This window comes from Colletes latitarsis, chromosome 11 (genome assembly GCF_051014445.1).
Source record: "Colletes latitarsis isolate SP2378_abdomen chromosome 11, iyColLati1, whole genome shotgun sequence".
NCBI lineage: Eukaryota > Metazoa > Arthropoda > Insecta > Hymenoptera > Colletidae > Colletes > Colletes latitarsis.
In genome coordinates, this window is record NC_135144.1 from 9,170,763 (window position 1) to 9,182,689 (window position 11,927).

Below are 11,927 nucleotides of genomic sequence, written 5' to 3' on the forward strand. Positions count from 1 at the left end.
CGAGATATTCGTAAAAACTTTAATGAAATATAGTTTCCATTATACTTCATCCTATCGTGTAAATATATACAACTGCCCCTAGTCCTTGGATTGTGTTGTGAGAAACACCATTTCTTAACTCTATTAGTATCCATGTGGAAAGGAAACAGATAAGACGCAATTGTCTTACATTTAAAGTGTACGAATCGCTAGAGTAATACTAAATTTAGTTACAATGAAGTTATACGAACTTTTAACTATATATAATTGTGATAATTTAATCACCTTTATAATTAATCGTAGTGTTATTATAAATTGCCTAAAATGCAATAATGAAATGAAGGGGGTTAGGTTTGGGTTTAGGATCCAAGTTACGGATCAGAACTCGTGCAGAAGCCATGATTAAACTCATAATTTAATTGCACGTGTTCCCTGATTGCCATTGTCGAAAAGAGAAATATGTACACATATAAGTTAAACTTCCGTCTTTAATCAAACTGTGAGTCTAATTGTAGCCCTTACACAAGTTCCGACCCGCAATTCGGGGGGCTTTGTTTTGTTTAAAAGTACTTAGAATATTGATATCTACAACATATTTCAACATCATCCAAATCGGTGAGGCGGCCATGATTCCGACTAATGATCTAATTTCTTTCAACTTCAATACGTTTCATTCATGTTCTGAAAATTTGGTGAAAACTCAAATTGCCCATTTCACGGGTCTATACTACGTTGAGCGAGTCGAGTTAGGGCAAATCTAACCTATACGTGTAAATAACGTGATAGATACAGATGCAGTTATCGGCTATCAAACACTAGTTGATATTCAGAGGCGATCCTATTCCGTCTAAATGCCGATCACGTGCGTTTCTTTATACCTACTGACTCTACTCGTTTAACCAAGTATAAGATAAAATTGCATTATTTTTTTTCATTTGTTTGCTACTCTCGGAACCTCTGTTTTTATTTATAAATTCGATAATTTAAGAAGAATGTTTTGGAAGCTATTACTGTCATCCCTAAAATGCGTTTGACTGAGCTATTCTCACCTCAATTACTGTCTGCTGATTAAATACTGTCTTGCTAGAAGAACTTAACCAAAAATTAAATTCATGTATTAATGAAGTTCAACGATATTTTTATATTGTCGTGTTTCTATGAATGAAAACATTGGGTACATGCTTTATTTTGTTTGATTAATATGGGCTTTCATACTTTTTTTGAATTATTTTTTTTTATTTTTCTCCAGCATTGTATCTACAATTTTACAATTTTTAAATTGTCTCCTTTTTTCCACATTATTCTTGTTCTATAAGTATTTTGCAAGATTGATTATAGCTGAAGAAGATAATATAACTTAATGAAATGTAATGTTAATAAATAATTAACTTAATTGCCCTATGTTCCTCGATAAAATGAAACAGCACATTAGGTGATAATGTTGTTTAATTTAGGAAATAACTGAATTATCTGGATATTTTATGGGCATGAGTATTTACGACCAGCGAGTAAATGGTGAAAATCATTCTACACCACCGCATTCTTATCCACAACCACAACCAGCCACTAACCAAGCGGTGCAAAGTGTACAGACAATGCCGCAAAATTACTGGCAACCACCAGCCAACTCAATTCCGGTATGAAATGCTTTTGTTACATTAAATAAGTTAGTCTAACATTAATCAAAGATTTCAGGCTTTCCAGCCTGGCATTGTATAGTTTTTACTATTTAGACTTTCAAGTGTAAATCATGTCCTTGTGGGGAAATTGTTCCAACATTTCTAAGCATTGCAGCTAGTTTCATTAGGGTTCAAAAGACACACTGATACTGTACATGGCTCACACCCAAAACTCAATAGTAAAAACTATAGCATATCATAATGTTATGTAACAATTGTTATTATTATCTCATTTTAGCCACAACAAACAATGTATTTTGTACCTCCACCTGGTACAGCACTATCGGTCAGTCAGGGTCCAGGTGATAGGCAGCCGTTACATCAACAGCAAAGATACTCGACGAATTATTCTTTTAACGCGCAAAATATGACGCCTCCGAATCAATCGAATTGTAAGTCAGGATTTCCAATACAGTAATGTCTTGAATATTGATCGACGTTCGAGACCCAAACTGGTCAAAGTTGAAGGGAGGTAGATCTTCCAGAAAATCCCGTGTGTCTCCATTTTCCTGGCACTGCAAGTAAGATAGAGATTCGCGGATTTAAAAACATAAACATATTGGGCTGCCGAGATAAACAGGAAGCCAGTTCCAAGAACTGGTGGGGATAACATTACAATTTTCAAGGCATTACTGTATCCTTAAATGCAACAATTCCCAATATCCTTTGATTATTTAATTGTATTATGTCTGTTTCAGCCAATTATGTGGGCAGCTATCCAGTTCCGTATAATTCCGTGCCCACTGTCACTCCGACACCAAGCGACTACACGTATCAACCACCGGTTCACATGGTCCCCACCTATTACCCACCAGGGCAAGCGGCGATTCAACCACCACCCGTCATGTACAGAGTACCTACGCCACCAAACACTCCGACTTCGAATCAGGTATTTAATTCTGGAACAATAAGCATGTGCTTAGAGCACCAAGGGAAGAAAGAACTTTATTTTAACTGGAAACGTTCAATTTACAGATGTCTGGGATGCCATTGATGTACGTAAATTCCGGCAGTTATCCACCGCCAACAATGGTGTCTAACGGAACGTATGGCCACCAAGTCGGACACAATGGTGCATCCCCTGCGCCTCCTGGAACATACATGACTCCCGCGCTGGTTCCCAATCTCGTTTTTAGACAAAACGTTCCTGTAAGATTTCGGACAACCGTATTAAGTAAACTACTGTTCTCTCAAGACCACTGAAAACTTATCCTAATCATCTTCTCAAACAAAGAAACTAGTTGACATAGCAAGAAAAGGGTAGACGCGTCTAGCGTAATTTAGTGGAAGAAAGTGGCCTTGAGCGATCAAACGATATTCTCTATTAATAAACTATTTTTACATCGTGTCACAGGTTGTTGCTGGTGTTCGAGCTTCGACGCCAGGTAACTCACAGAGAACTAGCAGGTCGCCGACTCCAGCACACGAGCTGTTCGGAACTGGGAGCGGGGACAGAAACGCACAAACCCAACCACGGTACCCACTGCCAATGTATCAGGGTGTCCATATTGTACAAGGTACATAGCTTCTATTTTATTTCAATAAAGATTTTTGCTCATTGTCTTTTGCTAAAACAATTGCATTTTTCTCTATTTAAATGTCGTCTAAGTAGAAAGTAGAACAAAATTAGCTCAGCGTTTAACGTGTTAACGTGTTAAAAAAGAGAGGTGTAAATAATGAAATGACCGACTTTACATGCTTCTTGTTGCAGGGGATATGAGATTGATGCATCCCGGAGTACCAGCAAATCCGCGATTGCAATACGCGCCAGTCCCATCACCACCTGTTGTTCAAGGTTGTCCACGACCGTATCGACCACCTTCATACTCGTCGAACACCTCAGGCCCTGGTACTCCCACCTCGTTCGATGGGAGAAATCAGAAAATACGTAAACAAAGGTAATTTCACAAACTTTCTATTCTTTTCTTCTTGAATTTACTTCCACTTATGAAATAACACCACATAATCAAAAGCATTTCATTGAAAATAAATTTAATGTTTCCATTCGTTACTGTTTCATATCTAGAAGTTAATTTAATTTGGTGTCTTTATATTACATACATCGTTTGTAATTCTGGTTTAAATGCAAATATTTTTCCGCCATTTTGTGATGTTAAGCTGTCAACCTTCATAGTTGTAAAATACGTGATAGTTTATTAAAACAAAAGACATATATATACAGGGCGAGTTACCAGATATTACTGCCTCGATTTCCACCATTATTATTAAGCGTCTTACAAAAAAATAATAATATCAAAACATGTTCCTCTTGAAACCATTCAACTCTATATGAAACATTTTACGCTATGCTTAATAATAATTCCGGGAATTGAGGTGGTAATACGTGGTGATCCATCTTGTATATCATCATGAAACATTAGTAAACGACATGGCATGCGACAAGATTAACATTAGACTCTGCATACTCTATCTTTCAATTAAAAAAAGACGCATCCGAAGCAATAGAAACAATTCATTCTGCTTTGGATGAAGATTCGCTAACACATAAAACCTGTAAAAAGTGGTGTCACCTCTTTTGTATCATATAATAATATTTCAATGATCACCAAGATCACGTTTGGTGAAGCCGTATTTGATCAATAAAACTAGTGATGTCTGCTTTGTGAGTGATTTTCAGTTGCCATCACTAGTGATATGTTTTTTTATTCGTCTCAAGTCTCAAACCTCCTTCTCTTTTACTCACTATCCTTTTTTACATTCGACAGCCGACTCGAGCTGTTTCTATAGTTAGAACGAATACCTCTGCTTCATGAGGTATTTCGCATTATCAGAGTAATGAAATTGTAGAAACTGAAAAAGGATTTGTTGATTAGGTCCAAAGTGGCACCGTTGCCACCGACTGGCGTGCGGCCCAATCTTTATCAGACTCCTTCCATGCCGTCGCTCTCGTCTAACGTGCCCAAAGATCTCAGAGAAGGTAAGGACCGATATTTATTTATATGAATTCTACTTAGATGTTCGGCTCGTTCGGTACGTTTCTGCTTGAAAGCTCTCTTTACTTTCTACTTTTTGTTCCGCTTACGAAGAACGAAAAGTGTGACACAACTTTTTGACACGTTCTTGTGTATCCCCTTAAAAGCGAAACCTGTGGAAGACAATATGATATAAGGTACAGAACTTCATAAGTATAAAATACTACAAAGAACACGGTATCCACGTCGTTAACATAGGTGCTTCTTTCACACACATTGATTTTGCTTTTACGATATTTGTTATTCGCGTGCCTAGAAAAATTACTTGCTATTTTTGTCTGTTCCAATCATGCTTAAACAGTCTATTTCTCGATTGAAAATTTGATCATATTATGGTTATTTCGACTGACAAAAATAGAAAGCATAAGTTTCCAGCACATGTTTGACTACGGTGCATTGTACGCTTATACGTTCACGCGCACAGGTGATATTATTATTATGCGTGCAAATTAGTTACAATGAATGTATTTATCGCACAATAATAGATTTTTGTTTTTTTCTTTTCAAACAAAATGTACTAGTTTTGTGCTTTATGTTGCTCGATAATTAATTGTGAGACAAAATAGGTATTGCAGTCCTCTCAGAGGAAAAGTTCTGGAAGCTATGTGGAACGAAATACTAGCTCTGCCTTTGTGACACGTGCAGCTAACGAAGTTCTACATAAACCTATTCACTCACTTTCAGTATTTTTCACTTTCGCTTACAATGCAATCAAGTCTAACAGAGATAACATTTGGCAATTCCTAGAATCGTACCTCGATAATAGAACAATGGATTACAAAACATGCTCCATTCTAAACCATTTAACTTTCCCCTATGAAAGTTTTCTTGTTTTATAAACATTATGTATATATGTGTACAATTTAAAATACATGCGCTTTATTTATAAAAATTATACGAATATATTTAGTTACGCAGTTTCCTGACTTTTTATACAGGGTGTTCGGCCACTCCTGGGAAAAATTTTAATGGGGGATTCTAGAGGCCAAAATAAGAAGAAAATCAAGAATACCAATTTGTTGATGGAGGCTTCGTTAAAAAGTTATTAATAATTAAATTCAAAAATTTCAAATCATTCTGGAAAAATTATTTTCGGGTGTGGGGGTTAATTACAATCACTTTTGGTGAATAGACGTACCCCCAAAATCCTACGCATTTTCAAGAAAAAAATTCGAGTAGCTGCTGAAATTTTTAGGCAAAAAAAAAAAATTTCAAATAATTCTAAAAAGATTATTTTCGGTTGCGTGGGTCAATTACAATCATTTTTGATCATTACAGATACCCCCGAAATCCTATGCACTTTCGAGAAAAAAATTAGTAGGGACGGAACTTTAAACGTTAATAACTTTTTAACGAAGCCTCCATCAACAAATTGGTATTCTTGATTTTCGTCTTATTTTGGCCTCTAGAATCCCCCATTAAAATTTTTCCCAGGGGTAGCCGAACCCTGTATATACTTTTTACGAAATTAACTGATCATCTATGACTTGAATTATGGTCACACTTATGATAAATATGTATCTATCTTCCTATCTCATTAAAATTGACAAGGCCAGATCTGAAACTTCCTTTGCTCTATCATTACATATCAAAAATAAATTGAATCCAAATAATACAGAAAAACTAACACTAGAGAGTGTAATCAATCACTAGTAAATATGAATGCTTTATGTACAATCAAGCATTTAAAACAAGATTTATCAATGAGAAAGGTATATCATAACTTGTACATAATTGTACACAATCACTGCAATTTCTACATTTATGGTAATAGCACTCTCTTTCTCCTAATTTTTCCGCACAGAGCTTCTCATCTGACAAAGAGGAGTTTGGTAATTGATACACTCAAAAAAATTTAAAATTTTACATAAATCAAGTACATGTGAACCTAATTACACTATTATTTTTCTTTTTAGCTAACAGATGGTTTTAGAGGAGTTTTCTCCCCTTCAAAAGAATTCTAATTGTTTGTGTTTTGTAATATCTCTGAAACCATAAGAGATGTTGAGGAAATGTTAAATACTAAATACTATATTACATGTTTACATAAAATATTCTATAAACGAAACTAGAAAAAAGGTGGTATTGGACAGTTTTCAGTATAACCCATAGCTTTCATCAACAGACTAAAACGTGCTTGATTTGTGGAAAATTCAGATTTTTTTGAGCATTTCAATTGCCGAGCTTCCTTTGTTAGTGGATTACAATACCGTCTCGCATTTTTATTTTTAATTGGACAACGATTACCGATATTGTATACACTTTGCAAATTGTTTTGCAAAAATACGCTTTAGACCTGCCATCGGCGTGTCTCGATAACAAACACCCATTTACCACAATTCTGATTCGCACAAACAGCAACTCACTGGCATTGTATCGCAACCTTGAGACGAACGGAGAGTCTCCGCTCTCAGAACTAATCTTTCATTTTCCAGGGACCGTGAAGGTGACAATCACCCGTCGAAATCAACTGGTACAATATTAGGTAGCTGGGTCAACCGGATGAAGACAGCGTCGAACATGAAATACGAAAAGATAATTAACCGTTGCAGCTAATAAAAAAAAAAAAAAGGAACCGAACATTCAACACGCGGTTCATCCGATATACACACGATTCTTACTAATTAATATTAACCGTACCTTTAATTATCTAAGAGACGAAGGTAAAAAAGAAGCACACACCGCCAGAGTATAATAATCATTCACGTCACGAATCGAAGAGAAACGAAGAACAAGAACGAAACAAACTAATATAACAAATGCGAAAGAAAATAAACAAAAAAAATGTTACATCTCTTTTGATAAAAACGCGGAGATTGAAAACGATTGTGCTCGAACTATTGCAACTAATCAGAAAGAGAAAGGGAAAAACAAAGGAGTATACATACATATATGCGTGTGTGTGTGCGCGCGCGCGTGTAAAAAAAAATAATAAAGAGGATAATGAGTGCGTTGTTTTTTGTTTCCTTTTTTTTTTTGACATGGAGCACGATATACACAATGGTACACCGAACAGAGAGTTACTGAACAGAATTTTACCTATTGCAATTATTATATACAGTATATTATATTATATCTGGAGATATATATATATATACATATATTATATATATATACAGTATATTATATTATATCTGAAGATATTTTAATCGCGGTTTTACAGATAACTATATGAATGTGAGATTTAATTGTAAGGAAAAGGTACTTTTAAAATGAACACACACGGGGATTACCCGAAGCGGTCCTCATAACAGTCTACAAGGCCGACAAGGAAATCCGCATATAATTAAAACAATAATAATAATAATAATTAATGTACGAGTATTATACACGTTACTGAGTACGTTTACAACTTGCTGTCCAATCAGATCTATCGGATTGGTTCTGCGTTTATTCAGGAATGATCATTGCTCACTGATTCTTCTGCGAACTGCCACCAAAGCGTTGCTTTAATCTTAAACCAAAAAAAGGAAAAAATAATAAAAAATAAAAAATAACAAAAATTGCTGCCAGTTGTGATTCGCGGCATCAAATTGTTTGCTACCTCAATTTTGATATTGAAAACGTTTTAGACGTTATCGGTCTTTTATAAATGTTACAAAACTCCCGTATGAAAATTTCTGATTCTTTTTGTCTGACAGTCAAAGAAAAGACTCTTTCTCAGATATTTGTAACCAAAGGTTTAGCAATATTTGCAATGCGAGTTGTTATATCAGGTCATTTCACAAATATTTGTATTCCTTTGTGCAATTAAATAAATTTTGTTGGTGGCAAATATGTAATAACAAAGTGGTAATCGTCTTGTTTTATCTCTTTATTAATTTTTTTTCATATGTAAAGCAGGCAGTGCCTAATATAAATTTTCTTTGCCTTGTTTCATTGAACACTATTATCCGTCTTGCTCAAACTCTCTTCAATGACTGACGGAAGACTGAATGTAAAGAATTGATGAACGTCTTGCGGATTGAATGGGTCAGACTATTATTAAGTATGCTTCAATTGCAAAATCTTATGAAACGACCTGATACGTAAAATTTGTATATCCCATTTTTTGTTTTAAATTAGTATTGTAATCTATTTTTGATCTTGCATCGACCTTTGACTTTTGACGATCACTTTGGTACAAGTAAACGTTGCTCGAATGAATCTGTAAACGTATTCAGTACATGGTCTATGTATCTAGTTCGACACAGTAGTTAAGTAGCGCGAAACCATCACAGCTTAGCTATCACGATAGAAACCTGCCTCGCCATGTGTCTTTTCGATATCGTTTTGTCTTTGTTTCGTTTGTACAGAGGGGATCGATATTGAAGTTTAGCCGAAATGAGACGCAACGTTACGCAACAAAGTTTATTTCCAAGTAGCATAACGCGACTACAGATCTCACACACGGTGTAACTATGATTCGTCTTCCAAGCTTTTCACGGCACGCTTCTTGTATCCTACAGATGTCCGAGCTACGCGAACCGAAACACTTTTCAAAGCCCGATTCTACCAAAGAAGCAATACGTGTGTATCAGTTCGTCGGCAGTGATGGTGACGCGTGATCGTCGTAATTAAAAATAATGTCTCCGTCTGTGAAAAAAAAAAAAAAAAAAAGAAAATAATAACAATCTACGGATCAACGCGAACCTTTGTTCGCGTCTCGACGAGTTCTTTCGGTCGTTCGTGGACCCGATTTCGAATCCAGCGTTACAGGATTCGAGTTTTAGTTCGTCGTTCCGATCGATCGTTTCTCTGGAGGAGAGGGGCGCGTTGTTCCGCAAGAAAAACCAAGTGGAATCCATCCAGAAGCTTCGCTTACGGTGAATTGTACTTCAGGACGTAGGTGAAGGTGTGCCTATCTTTTTATGAGAGTTCGATTTGAACGAAGATCGCGACCTTTTATTCTATTCTGCGGGAGAAGCGACGAAAGAGAGGCACTACTTTCTTCTTAAAGAAGCGTGATAAATTTTAATTAAAAAGAAAAAAAAAAAAGTCGTAGGTTTAAGCGCGAAGAAAACGAGAGCGACCTGAGCAGTTACGTTAGTCAGATTAAACGCTATTCGACGTTTCGATTATAAAGAGATGGGCGCACAACCATAGTGTTTAACTGTACCTAAAGTCGTCGTAGTGATTAATGAAGATAATTGTACCTATAAAGAAAACAAAGAAAAAAGTTCACGAATCTCTCTAAGACATAATTAACAAGAAAGAAACAAGAAATGAAAACGAAACAGGAATATCGGCTATCGAGAGAAACCGTCTGCAAGCGGCGTCTGTACACGCAGGATATCCCATAATATGTAAATAGTAATACTGCATAAAAAAATGAATCGGAAACGTAGAATGAACAAACGTTTTCGAAGGTCCAGTTTCTTGAAATCGAATCCTTTATCCTACATTTTCGATTCAATTTTCCACGCAGGGTAGTTCTACTTTGCGTTTCGCAGCGTCCTATCTAATCTTACGTGTATCCGTTAGTGCGATTTTCAGTATTGTTTATCAATTATCACGACGAGGAAAAGAATAACGAAGGAACAAGAGAGAACCGCGTGGTACAAATTTATTATAATTTACCGAACGGCGTCGTTTGTAGGCGGTCGCGCTTACGTCATGTAACCGGAAGAGCTGAACCAAAGTCATAATCGCCAATTGCACGGTCACATTTATTTATTTATTCATTTCGCTCCGGGTGTACGCTTTTATTGGACTCTTGATGCACCTACCGCGCACACAACTGTCCCCTGAGACCACCTACGATCTATTTATTTAAATTCGTGAATGCGACAAGGCACCGGGAGTCGAGACAATTTCTAGCTGCTTGCAGGTGCATCGAGCGTCAAGTAATTTTGTAACTTCGCCTGGGCTATTCTAAAGAAAAAGCGAGGGCAGAAGAAAGGAGGAGGGAGACACACAGAATGTCGAAAAAGTCATCCGGTTGTCGGATGACTTGCTCGAAGAACTATTAAACTAACGAGGAGAACGAGTAATAAAGTGATTGTAAGTTTCGCAAGACCTCACGTTCGTTTCCTACTATTTTTGTATGCAACATAAAAGGAGATTGATGGTAGCGAGAGTACGCGAGCACGTGAGAGAGAACATGCAGAATGAAATGAAACTGTAGAGGAGAATGAGTAGTACGCGTGAAACTTTGATACTTTTTTGTTGGAAGTTCGCATCTTTCTGATCACCTTCCGTTGATTGCGCCGCCGCGCCACGTCGAACACTCGTTAGCCTATAAGCGTAGCCGTGAATTAATTCAGCCCCGAGATTCGTTGTTTTCCGGCGCCCAATTAGCTGATCCGCCGATACAGAATCGGCGGAGATTTTCGTCCATTCGCAGAATTTTAAATTATTGTGCAAACACGTCGTAGACGCAGGTGCTCCACGAGAAATGGTTGGAAAATTCATTATGACGCGCCATTTTTAGTTGTTTCTCAATGAAGAATTCATTCCGCAGATCGACGAACGTTCAAAGTTTTCGTTTTTGATTTAATAAAGCCTCTGTCGAATTCCCCTGCCTTTTCTCGTACAGCGCCCACGAGGAGTGCGTTAGAACAGTGATCAATGACCTTAGGTGTTTGTTATTTTGCATTCTATTCCATATTTATGTTCAAATACTGTGCAGGACGCAGAAAACAGATCGCAATTCGTTCGGCGCCGACCTCTTTAGGCATTAGCTGGCGTGAACTAGACGTCTCGTTGTTGAATAGTAACGCATCATGCCCACAGTGAATATGGTTTGATGCTAACATCCCTGAATTGAACAACGAGGACAAGTTTAAAGTTAGCTTCACTGCACACTTGCAGTCTTTTTAGATTAAGCCCGATTGTTTTTCTTTTTTTTTTCTCTCTTTTTTGTTGAACATATCATATGGTACAAGGACAAATGATGGCTGTGCCTTTATGCTTAATGCTATAGTTTAGAGTTTTTCTTTTTGAACTAAGAGTCATGTGCACGATACGATCGAGCTTGTGACTTGTCCTCCATCGAATATCAAGGTAGAACCGAGAATGGATCAAAGGAATGTACATTATATTTATTGGACGAAGAGAAGAGGAGACCTGAAAAACATATTCACTGACTTTTTATGGGCCAAATGCTAATGATGATATTAACTCTTTGAGGCCCAGAGCAATGAAGTATTCAACAGCCCTCTTGGCAGTATGCGACCAATGAAGCATACAGTTTTTGTGTGTCAGTATACAGAATGGTCCAGCACAAACAGAACGTTATTTCGTGAAGAAGATAATTGATTTATAAAGAATGGTTACACAGTATCATAAGGAGGTC

The 11,927-nt window shown here is 36.7% G+C and overlaps 1 protein-coding gene across 12 annotated transcripts in view; it reads left to right on the plus strand.

Moving 5' to 3' along the window:
- The window catches only part of LOC143348348 (uncharacterized), a 75,232-nt gene extending 64,586 nt beyond the window's left edge, over positions 1 to 10,646 (plus strand). For 10 of the 12 annotated variants that reach the window (XM_076778452.1, XM_076778453.1, XM_076778458.1 and 7 more), the window contains 8 exons: positions 1,434 to 1,616; positions 1,897 to 2,050; positions 2,357 to 2,547; positions 2,634 to 2,807; positions 3,013 to 3,175; positions 3,370 to 3,556; positions 4,493 to 4,596; positions 7,087 to 10,646. In XM_076778452.1, coding sequence (XP_076634567.1) covers positions 1,434 to 1,616; positions 1,897 to 2,050; positions 2,357 to 2,547; positions 2,634 to 2,807; positions 3,013 to 3,175; positions 3,370 to 3,556; positions 4,493 to 4,596; positions 7,087 to 7,136 — 1,206 coding nt within the window. In that variant the 3' untranslated portion in view covers positions 7,137 to 10,646. Of the gene's footprint in view, positions 1 to 1,433; positions 1,617 to 1,896; positions 2,051 to 2,356; positions 2,548 to 2,633; positions 2,808 to 3,012; positions 3,176 to 3,369; positions 3,557 to 4,492; positions 4,597 to 4,758; positions 4,789 to 7,086 lie in introns of all 12 variants that reach the window. The other 2 variants (XM_076778447.1, XM_076778456.1) reach the window with 2 other exon arrangements.
- The last annotated feature ends 1,281 nt before the right edge of the window (positions 10,647 to 11,927 follow it).